Source organism: Podarcis liolepis, assembly GCF_965112155.1.
Source record: "Podarcis liolepis genome assembly, chromosome: 10".
NCBI lineage: Eukaryota > Metazoa > Chordata > Lepidosauria > Squamata > Lacertidae > Podarcis > Podarcis liolepis.
Window position 1 is genome coordinate 9,627,934 of NC_139562.1, and position 21,066 is coordinate 9,648,999.

A 21,066-nucleotide genomic window follows, 5' to 3' on the forward strand; every position below is an offset into this window, starting at 1 on the left:
CCTTACGATTTGTGTACATTTCGTTAATCCTGTCGTTGTGGTTATTGAGGAAGGCTTTTTTACTCAGCAAAGAGCTGACAAGGGGAGAAGAATTTGAAGGAGCTGGGTATGTTTAGCCTGGAAAAGTGGAGACCGAGAGGCGATATGATAGCCATCTTTAAATATCTGAAGGGCTGTCACATGGAATATAATAATAATTATACCTCGGGTTAAGAACTTAATTCATTCTGGAGGTCTGTTCTTAACCTGAAACTGTTCTTAATCTGAGGTACCACTTTAGCCGCCACCGCGCGATTTCTGTTCTCATCCTGAAGCACAGTTCTTAACCCGAGGTACTATTTCTGGGTTAGCGGAGTCTGAAGCGTCTGTAACTTGAAGCGTCTGTAACTTGAAGCGTCTGTAACCCGAGGTACCACTGTATTATTATTATTATTACGACTACTACTACTGTTATTGTTGTTGTTATTATTATTATTATCAGTATTAGTAGTATTTTATCCAATTTCTTACCTACCCAAAAACAAGATCAGGTAAATTCAGAACCCCAAAATGAAAAAATAAATTTGGCTGAGGAGAATCAGACCCCTGTCCTTTTGCGTGCAGGGATTTGGAGGCAGACACGCGAGGGCCCCTCAGCAGAAAAACTGATGTGAAAAGTGTTCCCAGATGAAGAGCAGTTTTGCAAACCTCTCAGCTCCGAGGGGTTTCATCACGGAATAATCCAATAACAGCCTGTTATGTTTCATTAGCATCAGCATGTGACTGTAAAGAATCCCATACAATTAAATTTGCAAAAGGAGGCACTTAATGCTCTTGGAACTACTATTTAGCTGTAATTTCTATTGCCTTTCTAATTCAGAAGACTCAAAACATGGGAGAGGGAGACGGCATTTAACTAGACACAGGGGGCCAATAGGAGAGAGGAAATTCTCGAGTTCTTAAATAGAGGAATCACATATTCCGTTGCTGCTCTAGAAGCCCATTTAGCATATGGCGCCGGGTGGCGCTGTGGGTTAAACCACAGAGCCCAGGGCTTGCCGATCAGAAGGTTGGTGGTTCGAATCCCAGCGATGCGGTGAGCTCCTGTTGCTCGGTCCCTGCTCCTGCCAACCTAGCAGTTCGAAAGCACACCAGTGCAAGTAGATAAATAGGTACCGCTCCAGTGGGAAGGTAAACAGCGTTTTTGTGTGCTGCTCTGGTTCACCAGAAGCGGCTTAGTCATGCTGGCCACATGACCTGGAAGCCGTACGCCGGCTCCCTCGGCCAATAAAGCGAAATGAGCGCCGCAACCCCAGAGTCGGTCACGACTGGATCTAATGGTCAGGGGTCCCTTTACCTTTAGCTACCCCAGGAGGGAAGGAAGGCGAGAAAACTGAATGAATGAACCACCAGGCAGAGGATCCCCTATGCCCTAGGCGGGTCTCCCCCAAAACTCTTACCAAATGGTGATGTACAGGGGGCCCATAAAATCATATGAGTTGTAAGGGACCCGAAGAGTCATCTAGTCTAACCCCCTGAATGTAGGAATCTCAGCTAAAGAACCCATGACAGATGGCCGTCCAATCTCTCTTCCAAAGCTCTCTCCAACATGCCTCTGAATGCATGTTGGTGGGCAAAGGTAAGCTGCAAGATTTGTCCTTCTTCCAGTTTACTTTAAGCATCTTTTCCATCGCTAGGTTAGATGAGGGCTCTTCTTCCATTCTCGTCCAGCTTTTGACTAAAACCTGTCCAGATGTCACCAAGAATTCCAGAAGCGGGACATGAAAACGGCAGCCCTGCCCGTCCCTCTGTTGCTAGTATTGGAGAAAACCTTGGGGTTCCATTGAGCTATAATGCTCAGCAGCATCTCTCGGAGGGCTGTCCACAAGAGAACTTCCGTACGGATATTCAGTACAGTCGTAATTTGGTTGTTGAACTTAAATCCGTTCCGGGAGTCCGTTCACGACTCCCGGAACCGTTTGAAAACCAAGGCATGGCTTCCGATTGGCTGCAGGAGTTTCCTGCACTCGATCGGAAACCACATTGGATGTTTGGCTTCCAAAGAATGTTCACAAACCAAAAGACTCACTTCCGGGTTTGAGGAGTTTGGGAGCCAAAACGTACGAGAACCAAGGGCATTTGCGAACCAAGGTACCACTGTACCCATGATCTGCGGTGGATGATGGGTCAAATTGTGTTCAAGCAGGAGGGAAAATGAGACATAAACAGACAGGCATCCTTTTGAATGACTTTATTAACAACAATCTGGTTTGCAACGCTTCGAGTAAAAAGTTTTCTTTTGCTCCGTTTTTGAATAAAAATTAAAATAGAACTCTGAATATAGATTTCCCCCATTATTTACATGAAATCATATATATATATATATTTATATATATATTTATTTATATACAGAATACAATCTTGTACAGCAGAATTAACAACGTGCCTCGTTCTTTTGTGGACAGGAAGCATAAGGAGACAGGATTCTTCCCATCTCTCTCTTACCGTCTCTCGGGATTTTCGCCTTCCAAAACACTCTCAACCAGGGCTGTTACACACGCCATACATTTAAAGCACACCCCCCACCCCATCGAAAAAATGCTGGGAACTGTAGTTTGACCTCCACAGAGCTACAGCTCCCAGCACCCTTAACTACAGTTCCAAGGCTGCTTTGGGGGAAGTCGTGTGCTTTAGAAATGCATGGTGCGTAATGCAGCCTTGAAACTTCGATGCTGGTGTCGAACATTCGCATCTGATGAAGGGAGGCTTCCATCCTCCTGCTAGTAACAAGAAAAATAACAGGGCACGGACAGAAAAGTTTAATAATGCGAACAAATCCAATTCTTGTGTTTTCATAGAGCGCTGGGAGGGACCCTACGGGGTCATCTAAACCAACCCCCTGTAATGAAGGAATCACAGCTAAAGAATCCCTGACTGATGGCCATCCAACCTCTGCTTTAAAATCTCCTCTGATGAAGGAGAGTCTACAGTCCGAGCCGGGAGCAAGGGCTAAAAGCACACTGGCCCTTTAAAAAGCCTGGGATCCTTCTAATGAGCTGCCTGAGAGTGAGGAAGGACTAGATTCAATGCGCCCAACTCTCCCATCCCTTCCAAAAGAGCGGCATGTTGGGATGTTGGCTTTTAAGAAAAAGTGATGCTCCTATACTACACATGTGCTCTGTTGGAGTGGAGCAAGCAGGCTGCCTGGGGCTGGAGGCAGGGCTGGAGAAAGGGGGGTGCGGTCCGTCCCGGGTGTCACCACTGAGGGGGGTGACAAAATGTGGGCGGCACTCATCGCGCGGCCTGCAGCGCGCCTGAGCCACGCATCTCCCCTGGGAGTGACACAGTGGCTTGGGCGCCTGAAAGCTCCGCGTTGCCCAAATGGTTTGCTTGCTCCCCCCCCCCAGCTGTAGGGTGGCTAAGTGGGAGGAGGCAGGCAGACTCTGGAGGCACCGGGGTGTATCCTGCCCCTATGGGCGGCTCACCCCACGTGCCCAAGCAGCTTCCTCAGCCGCTGGCTGTAGGAGTCGGGGAAGTGGGTGTCCCTCAATGCTCTGCAGTGTGCAGTGCAAAACGGTTTGTACGATTTGGACCTTTAACCTTGCACAGTGGTTGGAAACTAGGAATGGCCGGGCCCGTCCATTTCAGCTTCTCTCAATTTCTCTTTTTTCCAATCTCAAATTCAGCTCTCGCGCTTTTAACACACCAGCTGGTGATTTGAGTCCTCCTGAAAAATCCGTCCTGCCGACTTCTTCCCTATGCAGTTTAGCACACATTTTTTTGCAACGCAGCTTCCCCCACCGTGAACCAGTTTTGTGAGCTTTCCTTCTCATTTCTGCACACTTCAACTCAGCGCATGCGTTTCTGTACACAATTACTCGGCCAGGGAAATTGCACCGCAAGGATCAGGCCCAAATGACAGCCGCCCTGCCTTCAAGACCCCTCTTTCCCCTGTCGAGCGAAGTCATTCAAAATGGTGCTCTTGTGTGTGCTTTAGAATAGTGGATATTGGTTGCCGAGAACAGCAAATCAACACACGAAATAACCCCAGCGCTTACAGCGACGGGAAAGCAAGCTCGATTTGAGAAAGCAAGTGTCACCCTCGTCATCTCATTTCTTTTCTGCCAGAGGTTCTCTACTGCAAAGTCCAGCCCTTGCGAGCTTACGCACATCCCTTTTCTATGCCGCAAATGTTCTGGGTGGGTATTTTTCTTCTTTTAGCTGTGCTATAGTGCAAAAGTGCCCAACGCTGGGGAAAGCATGGCAGAACAACTCATGAAGCAGAATGGTATGTGTATGGTTTGGTATAAATCCATCACTAATGCAATCTTAATGAATCAGGGACAAGTTGCAGAATGCATCTGCAAAAAACACCCCCCAAAAACGAACAAACAAAAAAACCATCCATCTGGAGGGATCCTCTGCCTAACACTCCGTATCTTACCCCTTTACCTGACTCTCTTTGAGGCTCATAATCTCTCAGAAGGAGCCTGGAGGTTTACAGCCCTTACTCAGCCCCACCCCAATGCCCTAGCTGCAGGCCAGCCTACTCGTGAGCAAGCAGCTGGGCTGCCACCTTCTTCCCCGCAATATATATTTTATGAGCGCTTCCAAAAGGGTTCAGGGTCGGGAGAGCCAGGCACAACCTTGGAACGAAAGTCACGGAGACAGGAAAGTGGCAATCGGCGTGGTCAGTTGGCGTACTGGGCATAGAAAGCCAGTTTGACCCGCTCAATCTGGTGGCACAGCTTGATGGCGGGACCGAGTTTGAGGTCCATGCACTCCTGGACGGTCGGCAGGGTCAGCAAGAGGAGAGCTTGGCCGTCAATGTCCTGCAGAAAGGAGAAGAAACATTCGTGATTTTTAATTTTTTAAATGTATGCTGCAATTTCAAAAAAAAAAAAAAAAAAAATGTGGCACAGGAGCATTCCAGTCAGTAATCACACCATTCAAAGTTGGAGTTAAAGGCTGGGCTGGATGAATCCCAAGCCGGAATTAAGATGGCCGGAAGAAATATCAACAACCTCAGATATGCAGATGACAACCTTGATGGCATAAAGTGAGGAGGAATTCAAGAACCGTTTAATGAGGGTGAAAGAGGAGAGTGAAAAATATGGTCTGAAGCTCAACATCAAAAAAACTAAGATCATGGCCACTGGTCCCATCACCTCCTGGCAAATAAAAGGGGAAGAAATGGAGGCAGTGAGAGATTTTACTTTCTTGGGCTCCATGATCACTGCAGATGGTGACAGAAGTCACGAAATTAAAAGACGCCTGCTTCTTGGGAGAAAAGCAATGACAAACCTAGACAGCATTTTAAAAAGCAGAGACATCTCCTTGCCGTCATAGGTCCGTATAGTTAAAGCTATGGTTTTCCCAGTAGAGATGTATGGAAGTGAGAGCTGGACCATAAAGAAGGCTGATCGCCGAAGAATTGATGCTTTTGAATTATGGTGCTGGAGGAGACTCTTGAGAGTCCCATGGACTGAAAGAAGATCAAACCTATCCATTCTGAAGGAAATCGGCCCTGAGTGCTCACTGGAAGGACAGATCCTGAAGCTGAGGCTCCAGTACTTTGGCCACCTCATGAGAAGAGAAGACTCCCTGGAAAAGACCCTGATGTTGGGAAAGATGGAGGGCACAAGGAGAAGGGGACGACAGAGGACGAGATGGCTGGACAGTGTTCTCAAAGCTACTAAAATGAGTTTGACCAAACTGTGGGAGGCAGCGGAAGACAGGAGTGCCTGGCGTGCTCTGGTCCATGGAGTCACAAAGAGTCGGACACGACTAAACAACAAAATTTATTAGCAGAAACGCATAGCAGCTCACTCCCAGCGGTGTTACTCCATGCAAATCGAGGTTGCCGACACTGAAAGTCCCCTCCTCTCTCCAGGGCTTTCCCCAGGCGATTGGAGACTATGCCTGTGTACAGCCAACCTCTCCTCCTCCCTTTTCATACCTGTCAGGGCTGCCGCCCAGTCCCAGCTCACATAGGACCAAGTCAGCCAGCGTTCAGTTTCAAAGAGTCTTTATTGGATTACAGGTTCCATTTCCAAACTGCAATGTGCAGCCCTACTTCTTCTAGGTCAGAACGACGAAGACCCGTCTGAGTCTCCGCCTCTAGCGCACCAGCTTAATACCCTAGCCTTGCTCCACCTCCTGCGCCTCTCCTTCCGTCTCTGGGTCCTTCTGCCCCCCTGGGTCTCTCCCTTCCTACTCTCTTCAGACGCGGACCCCCCTGACCCTTCCGCCTCCTTGCGGCGGGCTTTGGGACCCGGCTCACTCTCTGGGCTGCTGACTGCGCCAGCTTCCGCTACATTTGAACTTGGCGCGCGCGCCCAACTCTCCACTTTCCTCTTGATCGTTTCATCGCTCCCCGAGGTGGGCGTGACTACTCCTGACTCATGCCCTCCCTCTTTCTGAAAGTCTACGGAACCCGATATCTGGTCCCCTTTCTCCCCGCTGCTCCCGGCTGGGCACGTGGGTCCCGATCTCCAACTGCTGCTTTCTGATCCCTCTCTGGACCCTTCTTCCTGGGGTGTCCCCCTGCTCTCCCCCCTTGCTCTGGCTGCTGGCGCTCCCTTCTGGGAATCCTCGGACTCGCTAGACAGGCTCGGTGATCTCGGGTCGTCATCCCCGCTCATCCTTCCTTCGTATTCCTCCCCCTCGCTCTCTGTCTCCTCCCTTCTCTGCGTCTCTGCTCCTGAACCCCTGACATCCATCCCCCCCTCGAAGCCCCCCTTTCCCCCTCCCCGCTCTCAAGGGTGGTTGGTGGGTGCTCCGTCATCACGGGAGTGAATGTCGGATACAGTTCGCTCCCCGTTGCTGGCCGCCAACTGAAGACCTCCGAGTCTTCCTCCCCGCGTTCGTCAACGGTGATCTCCTCCGCCTCCATTTCGGTGCCGCCGTGCTCGAAACCAAGATCCTCCCCGCAAACGTCCATGTCAGTCTCTGCGTCTGTCGCTGGACCTGGTATCTCCCGCCACTTCCGGCGCCACTGCTCCTCTGGCCGATCGTCCCACCAATACGAGTTGTCGGACGCCGAACCCTCCGGTGACCCCTCTGGGGAACGTGTGCGCGGTGCGGGTTCCCCTTCCGAGTCGAATCCATGGAACGTGCTGGAGGAAAGCGTGGGCGTGAACAACCAGTCGTCGAAGAAGCCCGCTGGCATAGGTCTGTGTGGGAAAAGGGCATGAAACTCGTCCTTGAGCAGGGGTTCCTCCAAGGCGTAGTCCGGCACCCAGCTATTAGCACTGGCCCGGGTGCCCTCTCTTGCCAGGAGATATTCTACTCCGTCTTCCCCCCATCTGGAGTCCAAAATCTCCGTGACTTCGTTGATGGGGTCCTGCTGTGGTAATCTTCCCGCCTCCGTCCGCTCCGGAGACTGACTCGGTGCCGTTCCTGGTTCCTGGAACCTGTGCGGTGCCCTGTAGGGAGTGGAACACCGGATGCATCCTGGAACCCTCCGGTAGCACCAGCCGGAAAGCCACCGGGTTGATCTGCGCTTCGACTCGGTATGGACCGAGTTGCTTGTGCCCCAGCTTCCTCTTGGCTAACGATCGGGTCGGCACCGCGTGGGCTGCCAACCAGACCCAGTCTCCCACTCGGATCTCCTCGCCCACTCGCCTGTGCTTGTCAGCTTGGACTTTGTATGCGTGCTTCGCTAGCTCCAGCTGCCGTCTGAGTTGATCGTGGACCTCTTGCAACTCAGATGCGAAAGCGTCCGCCGTCTGCGGTTCCCCTTCCCCCACTCTGTCCAGTCCCGGGAAGGTTCTGGGATTCCTCCCATTGTTGGCGAAGAACGGCATCACCCCTGTGGATACGTGTTTCGTATTGTTGTAGGCGAATTCGGCGAGCGGCAGGTAATCCACCCACGTCGCAGGCTGTTGATTGGCATAGCATCTCAGGTACTGCTGCATGATGGCATTGACCCTCTCCGCTTGCCCGTTGGTCTGCGGGTGTCTTGCTGATGTCAGGTTGATCTTGACGTTCAGGAAGCCCATCAGCTTTTGCCAGAAATTTGAGATGAACTGGCGTCCGCGGTCGGACAGTATAGACCGCGGCAGCCCGTGCACTTTGAACACGTGATCTATGAACAGTTTGGCTGTTTGTTCTGCCGTGGCCACCTTCGCACACGGTATGAAATGTGCCATCTTGGTGAACAAGTCCACCACCACTAGTACAGCTGTCTTGCCTCTCGAGCTGGGTAGATCCGTGACAAAGTCCAGGGCCACTCTCTCCCATGGTTCAAACGGCGTTTGCAGCGGTTCCAGCAGTCCCGCCGGTGGTTTGTGCACTGGCTTGGCCCTCTGGCAGGTGTCGCACCTCGCGACGTAGTCCGCGACTTCCCCCCTCAGTTTGGGCCACCAAAAGTCTCTTGCGACCAATTCCACCGTTTTTTCTGTGCCAAAGTGCCCGGCCGTGGGTGCGTCGTGCAGCTGCTGCAGTACCCGGGCGCGAAGTTCGTCTCCCGGCACGTAGATGGCCCCTTTACGTAAGAGCAAGCCGTCTCGTATCTGGAACTCGTCGCCCTTCGCCGTGCCCTTGTGCACCTCTGCCATCTTCGCCTGCGCGAATGAGTCGTCCTGCAACGCCCGTCGCACCGCATCCAGGTCTACTGTGGCTGAAGCGCACGCCCACGCTGTTGGCGCGAAGATGTGCATGGCTGCCGCTGGGGTCGCCTCTTCGAGGTATTGCGGTTTTCGGGACAGTGCATCCGCCATGATGTTGGTGTCGCCCGGGACGTACTCAATTCGGAAATTGAAGTCAGCAAAGAACTCCGCCCAACGTATCTGCCTCTGGTTCAGGAACCGAGCCGTGCGCCAGTGCTCCAGATTCTTGTGGTCCGTGCAGACCTGCACCGTGTGCTTGGCGCCGATCAGGAAGTGCCTCCACGCCTTGAAAGCTGCATGAATGGCAAGCAACTCCCTATCCCAGATGGTGTAGTTCTGCTCCGACTTGCTGAGCTTTCTGGAGTAGAACGCCCCCGGCCTCCAGACCCCCTGTGGGTCCCTCTGCAGCAGGACCGCTCCCACTGCTCTATCGGACGCGTCTGTCTCTACCCGCAGCGGTCTGCTGGGGTCGATATGCAGCAGTTGCTCTTCCGACGCGAAGAGACGCTTGAGTGTCTGAAAGGACCGCTCCGCCTGCTCCGTCCAGATGAATTTCTTTTTCTTGGAGCTTAGCGTGTCCGTAATAGCTGCCGTCTGCATCGCGAACCCCTTGATAAACTTGCGATAGAAATTGGCGAATCCGACAAACCTCTGGACCTCTTTCCGGTTGCGCGGGCTCTTCCAATCCAACACCGCACGAACCTTGGCGCTGTCCATGGCTAGCCCCTTGTCCGACAGCTTGTAACCCAAGAAATCCACCTCCGTCGTGTCGAACTGGCACTTCTCCAGTTTGGCGTACAGTCTATGCTGCTGCAGCCTCTTCAGCACCTCCCGAACGTCCCGGTCGTGTGCTTGCTGCGAGTCAGAGAATATCAGGATGTCATCCAGAAAGCAGACGCACTTCTTGTAGAGGAGTCCCGCCAACACGTGATGCATGAAAGCTTGAAAACAGTGAGAACCGTTTTGCAAACCAAACGGCATCACTCTGTATTCGTAGGTGCCCAGAGGCGTGAACATGGCCGTCTTCCACTCATCGCCCTCCCTCATGCGGATGAGATTGTACGCTCCTCGCAGGTCCAACTTGGTGAACACGCGTCCCTTGCGCACCGTCGCCAGCAGGTCGTCAATCCTGGGCATGGGGAAATCGGAGGGCTTGGTCATCCTGTTTAAGAGGCGGTAATCCACGACCAATCTTTTCTGGGGCGTGTCCTTCTTCTTCACGAAGAAAACAGGACTGCCCCCTACTGCTCTGGACTCCCGGATGAAACCGCGCTGCAAATTGTGATCTATGAACTGTTTGAGTTCCTGTAGTTCGTCCTCAGACATGGAATATAGCTTCCCCTTCGGCAGCGTCGCCCCTGGCAGGAGGTCAATCTTGCAGTCATATTGCCTGTGCGGTGGTAGCTTGTCTGCCTCTTTCTCGCAGAAGACCTCCAGAAAGTCCGCGTATTTGTGGGGGACTGCTTGCAACGTTCCCAACTGCAGTTGTGAGTCCTCCTCCTCCCCCTCCTGTCTGGGCAGGATGCAGTGTTCTGCGCAGTAAGAGGAGCCGAAGATCAGCTGTCTCTGGTACCAAGCCAGCGTTGGACTGTGCCTGTCCAGCCAACTCATGCCCAACACAATGGGCGTGTCCGACAGTCGGGTGACATTAAAACTGATGACTTCCCTGTGGTTACCAAGTTGCATCACCATTGGTGGCGTCTGCTTCACCACCTGCCCCCCCAGCAACTCTCTGCCATCTACTGTGACTACTTGCAGGGGCAGAGTGGCAGGCAGTAGCTTTATAGCGTGCTGCTCCACAAAATCCTGTGCTATAAAGTCTGCGTTGCTTCCAGAATCCACAGAAAGCGGCACTTCGATAGTGACGCCATTGGGTAGCTGGAGAGACGCTGTGAGCTGCACTACTGGTTTGGGTGGGAGGGGGTCCGTGGGTTGCAATATCGCTGGGGACTGCTTCACTGATGCGTCTGGCTGGGCCCCAGTGCCTCTGTCTCCAGCCAGACATCGTCGTTTCCCTGCTGGGCTTCGCTGCATTGCGTGGCCGCTTTCACCGTTGCGGAGGCTGCAGTGTGCTTGGAGCTCCTCTGGGGACACTCTTTCGCCAAGTGTTGAGGGCTGTCGCATATGTAACACTTCCTGGTCCCTCTAGGAGGTTTAGTCTTGACTGCCGTCGGTGCCGAGGCTCTGGTAGCTGACTGAGCCCTGGCGCCTCCCACCTCCATCGGTTCCACCCCCCCTCCTGGCGGAGGTGTGGATTGCGCACGCGCCGCTTCCCTTGGAACGAAAGAGAAACTTCTCGCTGCTTCGCGCCCTCCACGTCCTTCATCTCTGCACCATGGACGTTCTTCCAGCCTCACCCCCACAGTCAGCGCCCTTTGGACCACTTCCTGCGTGCTTCGGGGCCTCTCCCCCCTCGCAATTTCATCCTTCACAGCAGAGCTTAGACCCTCCCAGAACAGGTCCCTGACTGGGGGCGAATCCCGGTCCCATTCCAATGCACTGACCAGCGCAAAAAAGCGGGCGTGGTACTGCCGGACGCTCGCCCTCCCTTGTTTCAGTCCATGAATCTCCCGTCGGGCAAGATCCACATCAATGGTAGACAAAAAACACGCATCCATCGCTTTGATAAAGGCATCTGCACTCTGAAGCGCCGGATCTTTATCCCTCCACAAATTGCGTAGCCACGCTTTAGCATCCCCATGCAAATGGGATAGTATAAACCCCACTTTCTCTTCCTCATCTCTAAAGTCTTTTGCCAGCAGTTGCAGTGCGCACATTACATCTGCTCGAAAATTGGGGTACTGTTGTAAATTCCCATCGAAGTGAGCCACAAGCCCTCCTGCTCTCCGTGCCAACCCAACCCCCTCCAGTCTGGGTCCTGGCTGCCCGTGCTTAACCCATGCTTCAAACCTGGCGTGGAGATCTCGGTAGGCGGCTGCCGCATCCTCCTCCCTTTTCTTGGATGCCAGTACCTCCGCATTCAATTGGGTAACTGCCTGTTGCAGCGCTGAAACTTTCTCTGCTTCCGTCATCTCTGCCAACCGTCGTGAGCTTGCTCCCAAACACCGATCCCCTCCTCCAGCTGCTTCTGTCTCCGCTGCGAGGTATCAGGTGTCAGAAGCTTCGCAGACGGGTCTTACTGTCAGGGCTGCCGCCCAGTCCCAGCTCACATAGGACCAAGTCAGCCAGCGTTCAGTTTCAAAGAGTCTTTATTGGATTACAGGTTCCATTTCCAAACTGCAATGTGCAGCCCTACTTCTTCTAGGTCAGAACGACGAAGACCCGTCTGAGTCTCCGCCTCTAGCGCACCAGCTTAATACCCTAGCCTTGCTCCACCTCCTGCGCCTCTCCTTCCGTCTCTGGGTCCTTCTGCCCCCCTGGGTCTCTCCCTTCCTACTCTCTTCAGACGCGGACCCCCCTGACCCTTCCGCCTCCTTGCGGCGGGCTTTGGGACCCGGCTCACTCTCTGGGCTGCTGACTGCGCCAGCTTCCGCTACATTTGAACTTGGCGCGCGCGCCCAACTCTCCACTTTCCTCTTGATCGTTTCATCGCTCCCCGAGGTGGGCGTGACTACTCCTGACTCATGCCCTCCCTCTTTCTGAAAGTCTACGGAACCCGATATCTGGTCCCCTTTCTCCCCGCTGCTCCCGGCTGGGCACGTGGGTCCCGATCTCCAACTGCTGCTTTCTGATCCCTCTCTGGACCCTTCTTCCTGGGGTGTCCCCCTGCTCTCCCCCCTTGCTCTGGCTGCTGGCGCTCCCTTCTGGGAATCCTCGGACTCGCTAGACAGGCTCGGTGATCTCGGGTCGTCATCCCCGCTCATCCTTCCTTCGTATTCCTCCCCCTCGCTCTCTGTCTCCTCCCTTCCCTGCGTCTCTGCTCCTGAACCCCTGACAATACCTCTTCTGGTTCTGGGAGCTGCCAGGGGGAGGGCTTGTTGCAGCAGCAGGAGGCATCACAAGCAAAATGAGCGCATGAAGGCAAACCTGGGGGGTGGGAATTATGTTCAGTGGAAATTGCAACCTCAGACGATCTGGATTCAACTCTCAGCCCTGACACAGAAGAAGCGATAGAATGAAGAACGGCCCACCTGCTCCTGAAATATTTTGGCAAGAGGGGCACAGTCGGTCAGCTTGATGAACTTCACCACGTCTGTGACAGTCCATTCCAACGGGTTGCTCTCCAGCACAAGCTTCTGTTCCGGCTCTGGCTTCATCACCTAAGAGGGCAAATAAATATATAAAAATAAAATCGCAGAAATGGATGGGATCCTATGGCTTATCTAACCCAGTCTCCTGCCATAATAATAATAATAATAATAATAATAATAATTTATTATTTATACCCTGCCCATCTGGCAGGGTTTCCCCAGCCACTTTGGGCGGCTTCCAACAAAACACTAAAATACAATATCCTATTCAACATTAAAAGCTTCCCTAAACAGGTCTGCCTTCAGATGTCTTCTGAATGTCAGATAGTTGTTTATCTCTTTGACATCTGATGGGAGGGCGTTCCACAGGGCGGGCACCACTGCCGAGAAGGCCCTCTGCCTGGTTCCCTTAACTTGGCTATTCACAGCGAGGGAACTGCCAGAAGGCCCTTGGAGCTGGACCTCAGTGTCCGGGCAGAACGATGGGGGTAGAGACGCTCCTTCAGGTATTCTGGGCCGAGGCCGTTTAGGGCTTTCAAGGTCAGCACCAACACTTTGAATTGTGCTCGGAAACGTACTGGGAGCCAGTGTAGGTCTTTCAAGACTGGAGTTATATGGTCTCGGCGGCCACTCCCAGTCACCAGTCTAGCTGCTGCATTCTGGATTAGTTGTAGTTTCCGGGTCACCTTCAAAGGTAGCCCCACGTAGAACGCATTGCTGGAGTCCAAGCGGGAGTCTTGTTGCAGTTATTAAACCGCTCCAGTAGCAACCGGAGCATGCTGGAAACATTGGTGACACGAGAAAGGGGTCCAAAACCTCACCTGTCTGAACCGAGCCCTTTTCTGCCCTTTGGCGCACAAGACAGCCAAGGTTTTCCGGGCTCGCCTGCTCCTCCCACTGCGAGAGATTCGGTCCAGGTCAGCACTGCTGCGCAGCCTCATTGTGCTCGCAGGCTTGGCTGCAGGCAGCTCAGCCGAGGAGACGTCTGTCTGGTCATCTTGTAGCTCTAGGCTGGTCTCTTCACTCCACGTCTCGTCGTCCAGGGCCTCGGGTTCCTCCTCGTCACTTTCCTGCAGAGAGTTGGGTTTACACAGGGGTCAAAGACACAAACGGCAATGAAACTGAGGTAATATGAACTGGGTGGATGGTGCTGTTCAAGCAGTCCTGAATTCATAAGTTATCAGGACTGTATGTTTTTGTGGGGGAAAGAAGAAGCTGAGCAAAGGTTGTTCCCCAAATAATACTTACTTCATAAGAATTTTATATTTGTTTTCATTCTTGGAATCCAATTAAAAGCCGTTTAGACATGTAAGTGGTTTATAAATTAGATAATAAGTCACAAAGTGTGATAACTGCTCCGGTTTCTTATTTCCCCAACTTAAAGTCCAATTTGCCCATTTCCACCTATTCACGATAAAATTATGCACAAAAATAATCACATGCATTTTTGGTGCTGATTTCTCCAAATATGCACATTTTAGTGTGTGCAATCATGGCCGATATATGCATTTCTTAAAGCTACTTCTTGCCTCTGCCAAATTTAATGTGGCTCTGTAGGCTGATTTAACTAATAAACACATTATCGTGCACACTTTTTACTTGGATAAGTGCATTGCAATTTTTGGAGGTGTGTGAATTTTGCAGGGCAGTTTCGTTCCTGTCTGCTTACTGATTTAGGAACTGCAAATCTGGCAGGCTTGCAAAAGCTACTTTATCGGGGAAAGGCCCTAGCACTTTCCATGATATGCTAGCTTTCTACTAGCAGGGAGAAAGAGTTTAAAATACAAAATGAGAAATCATTCCTGATATTGCACCTTACCCTCTACCTCCTCAAGGCTCTATCAACTCACGTTCCACTGACAATTTGCTTTTGAAAGAAATAAGTTTTTTTAAATCCAAAAATTCACCTCCGCGGATTCCGCTAGGTCTGTTATAGATGGCTGACTCTTCCTTTGCGCTGGAATGGGCTTCTGAATCTTCCTGCGCCTGGCTGGCTTGCCATGCCTGCTCTCCGGGCTGCGGTTGTTGTTTTCTCCAGCTGGAGCCTTGATGACTTTCCTCCTCTTTCCACAATAATAAGCTGGAGTGGAAGACGAACATCAAAAATACACCTGGTTAGTCGCCGAACTAACCAAAGCCTATGGAACTAATCCAGGCAGCAACGGCTATAGAGTATAACACTATACTCTCATGATTTCGGGACATTCCTTAGCAGCTGACTGAGACTAAGTGGCTGATCAGTGCTAAACAGCTCTTTAGTGCTAGGGGTGTGCAAAAGGTTCAACTGTTCATTCCACTACAGTGGACGCTCGGGTTGCGAACGTGACCCATGCGGGAAGCACGTTCGCAATCCGCAGCGCTGTGTCTGCACATGCGTGGGTTGCGATTCGGTGCTTCTGCGCATGCGCAAAGTGTGATTTAATGCTTCTGCGCATGCGCAAACGCCAAAACCCGGAGGTAACCCGTTCCAGTACTTCTGGGTTCTGTGCAACCCGAAATCGCGCACCCCGAAGCACCTGTAACCCAAGGTATGACTGTATTTAGTCATCCTAACCTGTGTTCATTGTCACCTGTGGCCCTCCAGATGTTGTTCGTGATGGGAATCTGCCAGAGGATATATTATTTAATCATCTACAGAGGATGCAAATTAATTAATAAAGGGGGGTGGGGTGGCTGATGCCTGTTATAAACAGGGCTTGCACATTACAGAGTTTAAATCCCATCGTTGAGGCAGATTAAATGAGCGTAAGAATAGGTTATTAAACCTGCGTTCATTATGTTCCAGCTGCCTGAGGTGGCTGGCCCCCTTCCTCACCCTCATGCAATGAAACAGACCACACTCCAAAGTAAGTTTAAAAAGGCTGTACTTACTTAATCTGAGGTCACGGTCAGGCATTAGCCCTTGTGCAACAATAAGAAATGCAGGCAAATGTTCTTGGGTAGTGAAATATAGCAAAGGCAGCTTCAGACACACGTCTGAGGCAGAGAGCTAAGGCGAGGCATTTCTGCCTCTGTTGCTTGCAGAGTAAATAGAGTGAGAGAATGAGAGAGGCAGAGAGAGAGAAGGAACAGGAAACAAGCCTTCCTCCCTCTCAGGAGAAGAGGGGATGTGACATCACCGAACCTACTCTAGCAAATTAGAACTCTGTGGACCTTAACCCCTTCATATACTAACTAGCATGGCTAGGTTTGACTGCAGATGTCCACAGCTGAACCTCGGCTCTCACCTGTCCCAGGCAACATGGCAGACAGTCAGGGATGTTGGGAGGGTTACATCTGAAGGGTCACAGGTTCCTCATACAGTGGTGCCTCGCAAGACGAAATTAATTCGTTCCGCGAGTTTTTTCGTCTAGCGATTTTTTCGTCTTGAGAAGCACGGTGTCGAGAAAGTTTTGGAAAAGCTTCAAAAATCATCAAAGTCTTCAAAAACCTCAAAAAAGGCTACCACACCGCGTTCTATGAGTTGCTCCTCGAAGTCAAGTCGCAACTGTATTAACGGGGTTAAGAAAAAGGAAACAAACTTGCAAGACGTTTTCGTCTTGCGAAGCAAGCCCATAGGGAAATTTGTCTTGCGAAGCAGCTCAAAAAACGCAAAACCCTTTCATCTAGCGAGTTTTTCGTCTTGCGAGGCATTCGTCTTGCGGGGCACCACTGTACCAGCTTAGCTTCTTCCCGCTCTTTGGCTCATTGCTGCTTTGCTCTGTTGACCTACCCAGACTCTCTCAACCACCCAATTAAATTCCCAGGGAGGCAAGGAGCAACATAGGAATCTGCCTTATCAGGGATCTGGGACCTTCTGCAAGCAAAGCAGGTGTTCCACCGGTGAGCTAATGGTCAGCAAACAAGGTTTATTGGTGCTATTCTCACAGCGGAATTGGAGGCCGCATTCATTTCAACTTTTGGCCTGCTGGAGAGTTTTAAACATTCTCATCTTATAGATTTTAGGGAAAGGGGTCATATTTCCTCTTTCTGAACACGAAAAGTTCCATCTGTCCCCAAAGATAACTGGGCAAGTTGGCAGGGAACTTCCACGAGCCAATGCAGTTCCATCATACTCACTATATTTCGTTTTGGTGTGAACGGAGCAGTTTTCCGGGCAGGCTTCAGTAACTGGGATGGGGCTGAATAAATTCGGGCAGCATTCCAGCTTAGCGCAAACTCTCCGGCAGAAATCCAGGACTTGATCAGACGTGCGGACAATCTTGACTGTGGCCCTGTAGGTTTTGCCTCTGTACCTGTGCGGGTGGGTTGTTGCAAGACGGCAAACGTTACACAGGTCATGGGCCCAGCTAGCTCAGCACCTGCCTACCCTGGCTGGCAGTGACTCTCCAGGGTTCAATATTTGAAATCAAACTTTGTGGGCAAGGGTACAGCATTTTGCAAGCAGCAACAGATCAGATGGCTGCTGGTGGATGCAAAGCCCAGTTGCTGCAAACCCCCTTATGGTCCAGCCATATCTATCTATCTATCTATCTATCTATCTATCTATCTATCTATCTGGAGCATTTATACCTTCCTCTTCAGCCAAAAATACTCCCAGAGCAGCTTAAATACAGTCAAAACAAGACAGTCCCTACATGCAAGCTCACAATCTTAAAAATTAAAATTAAAAAATGCAAGGCACAAGGGGAAAATGACAGACGGGGAAGAGGAAAATCGAAATCTGACATCACACGTGACATCAGGTGAATATTGTTTAACCCCATAGGTGTCCATTCAACCCCTTAGAGAACTTGCCCTGTTACAGGTGCCACATAATATTCTGTACGTGGCAGAAATTGATCTTGCAGTGTGGCAGCACTCTCTGGAACTCCCTGCCTATGGAAATCAGACCGATGCCTTCGCTGGACTCTTTTCAGTGCCTCCTTAAAACATTTTTTGTTTAGGCAACCCTACCCAGACATGTGGAATGTTGACATGTGTTTTAATCTACTTTTAGATTACTGCTGATTCTAATTTTTGAACAATGGGTTGTTGTTTTTACTATGTGCAGGGGTTTTTTGTTTCTTGTTTACTGACCATTTCTTATATTATTTGTTCCAGAATGAAGGGCGGTATACAAATTTACTAAATAAATACATAAAATCTAAACAAGCTTGGCTTTATGAGCTGAAATCTCCAAAATGTAAACCTCGCGTGAGCTGAGAGTCGACTGTATACAAATGTTGTGAGACTGGGCGAACGATTCCTGCATTGCAGAGTGTTACACTAGATAGCTCTTGTGGTCCCTTCCAATTCTATGATTCTATGCAATATATAGGGACACGGGTGGCACTGTGGGTTAAACCACAGAGCCTAGGACTTGCTGTTCAAAAGGTTGGCAGTTCGAATCCCCGCAATGGGGTGAGCTCCCATTGCTCGGTCCCTGCTCCTGCCAACCTAGCAGTTCGAAAGCACGTCAAAGTGCAAGTAGATAAATAGGTACCGCTCTGGCGGGAAGGTAAACGGCATTTCCGTGCGCTGCTCTGGTTCGCTAGAAGTGGCTTAGTCATGCTGGCCACATGACCCGGAAGCTGTACGCTGGCTCCCTCGGCCAATAAAGCGAGATGAGCGCTGCAACCCCAGAGTCGGCCATGATTGGACCTAAGGGTCAGGGGTCCCTTTACCTTTATGCAATATTTAATCAAGGGAAGTGGACACAACTTTGCAACAAAGCAAGCAAGCAAACAAGCAAACAAACAAACAAACAAACAAACAGGTGCCTGGGCCAAATAGGGTGGGGGCTGATTAGGCTTGAGGGCTGAAGGTTCCCTACCACTGATTTTACAGCATGCAAGACTTCTCCGCCTGCTAGTAAAAAGACCACTGGATTGAATGATGTCACCCTGGATATCCATATTATTAACAGCATAATCATTGCTCCAACGAGACTTTCATTTCGCCAGCTACCTTTGAGCAATAAAAAAACCCAACCCCCCACATCAGAAGCTATTAGCCGGCGGCGCTGCAAGACTTTAAAGTTCACTGGGCTTTGCGTCAATTGTAGCATTAAGGATTCCACAAGTAAAATCCATTTTGCTTTTCTAATTAAATGTATTACAACCGACGCTAAAGGGGCAAGGATCAAAGATTTCCAAAGTAATGACCCACATAAGAGAACTTCGAAGGGGGGGGGGGACCCACCACCAATCTTAGACAGCCAGAATGCCCAGATTGCCTTGTTCACAGTAGAGATTTACAAGCCAGCCCTGCTATCTCATTGCGTGCGCATCCAAAGTAATGATACGCAGAATGCAGAATTTCATGCAAAAGAAGCAAAGACCATTTACATGTGGGTTGTTTTTTTTTAAAAAAAGCAAGTCTCCAGACCTCAAGGTAAAGGTAAAGGGACCCCTGACCATTAGATCCAGTCGTGACCGACTCTGGGGTTGCGCCGCTCTTCTCGCTTTACCTGCCGAGGGAGCCGGCGTACATGTGGCCAGCATGTGGCCAGCATGACTAAGCTGCTTCTGGTCAACCAGAGCAGCGCACGGAAACGCTGTTTACCTTCCCGCTGGAGTGGCACCTATTTATCTACTTGCACTTTGATGTGCTTTCAAACTGCTAGGTTGGCAGGAGCAGGGACTGAGCAACGGGAGCTCACCCCATGACGGGGATTCGAACCGGCGACCTTCTGATCAGCAAGTCCTAGGCTGTGTGGTTTAACCCACAGCGCCACCTGCATCCCAGACCTTATGTTGTGGCAAACCGAAAAGGACACCGGATAATGCATTGATTAGAATAAATTGTGCCCAATAAACAGGAACACACAGTCTCCCAACAGTTAAGTAAAATAACTGTGCAAGGCGTGCTTATTTTTTGTTACTGTTTTTGACTGCCCTTCTGTGCAAACGTGGCATATAAAGCATAGTTTTAAAAATCTAAAAAGTGACTTGGGCAGACGTAAGCAAATGTCCGTGAACATGCCTGCAAAATGCATCTGTTTTACAGTGGAACCTCTGTTTTCAAGCATCTTGGAAGCTGAACAATTCGGAACACGAATGCTGAAAACCTGGAAGTGAATGTTTCCGTTTTCAAAAGCGCCTCAGAAGTTGAATGGCTTCCAAGGCGCATTTCTCCACTAAAATTGCTGACCGCCCATTGCGCCTCGGTTGTAGAATGTTTCAGAAGACGAACGGTCTTACGGAAAGGATTACGTTAGAAAACCAAGGTTCCACTGTATTTCTGAATTCCAGAATTCCATGTTGTGGAAATTCCAGAAATAATAATAATAATAATAATAATAATAATAATAATAATAATAATTTATAATCATAATAATTATATATTATTTGTATTTATTATTTGTTTCCCCAACCACTCTGGGCGGTTTCCAACAAAGACAAAAAATACACCAAAATGTCACACATTAAAAACTTCCCTGAACAGGGCTGCTTTCAGATGTCTTCTGAATGTCAGGTAGTTGTTTATCTCTTTGACATATGATGGGAGGGTGTTCCACAGTGCCGGCACCATTACTGAGAAGGCCCTCTGCCTGGTTCCCTGTAGCTTTGCTTCTCGCAATGAGGGAACCGCCAGAAGGCCCTTGGCGCTGAATCTCAGCGTCTGGGCAGAATGATGGAGGTGGAGACGCTCCTTCAGGTATACTGGGCTGAGGCCGTTTAGGGCTTTAAAGGTCAACGCCAACACTTTGAATTGTGCTCAGAAACGTACTGGGAGCCAATGTAGGTCTTTCAAGACCGGTGTTATGTGGTCCCGGCGGCTGCTCCCAGTCACCAGTCTAGCTGCCGCATTCTGGATTAGTTGTAGTTTCTGCGTAGAGCGCATTGCACTAGTCCAAGCGGGAGATAACCAGAGCATGCACCACTCTGACGAGGCAGCCCGCGGGCAGATAGGGTCTCAGCCTGCGTACCAGGTGGAGCTGGTAGACAGCTGCCCTGGATACAGAATTGACCTGCGCCTCCATGGACAACTGTGAGTCCAAAATGACTCCCCGGCTGCGCATCTGGTCCTTCAGGGCCATAGTTCCCCCATTCAGGATAATGAATGGATAATGAATACGATACAAATACACAATGCAAAACCAACCGGTGTAGATGGGAAGCATAGAGGAAGTTTTTGTGGGGTATAAAACACTCATGGATGGGTGCAGTCACATACATAACTACCACTGAAGCTTCCTTTGGGGTTCAAACCCTGGTCTCCAGGGACCTAGTCTGACGCTCTAACCGCTATGCCACACTGCTCTCAATCCCACCCTCCTGCGGCCACACCAGGGATGGATTCCAAACGAGCAGGATTGAGGGAGGATGGAAGCAAACAGACTGGGCGTCTTCTCCAGCCTCATCACAGCAGAAAAGCGGACCCTCATCCCTGCTCAACGC

At 50.6% G+C, this 21,066-nt stretch overlaps 1 protein-coding gene across 2 annotated transcripts in view; it reads right to left on the reverse strand.

The window, feature by feature from the left end:
- Positions 1–2,215: 2,215 nt before the first annotated feature.
- SFMBT2 (Scm like with four mbt domains 2) overlaps positions 2,216–21,066 on the reverse strand; it is a 79,373-nt gene continuing 60,522 nt past the window's right edge. Inside the window, exons 17-21 of one of the 2 annotated variants that reach the window (XM_083461074.1) lie at positions 16,802–16,977; positions 14,650–14,822; positions 13,564–13,812; positions 12,683–12,811; positions 2,216–4,811 (exon numbers count right to left, since the gene is read on the reverse strand). In XM_083461074.1, the coding sequence (XP_083317200.1) occupies positions 4,671–4,811; positions 12,683–12,811; positions 13,564–13,812; positions 14,650–14,822; positions 16,802–16,977 (868 nt within the window). In that variant the 3' untranslated portion in view covers positions 2,216–4,670. The remainder of the gene's footprint in view (positions 4,812–12,682; positions 12,812–13,563; positions 13,813–14,649; positions 14,823–16,801; positions 16,978–21,066) is intronic. The other variant, XM_083461075.1, reaches the window with a different exon arrangement.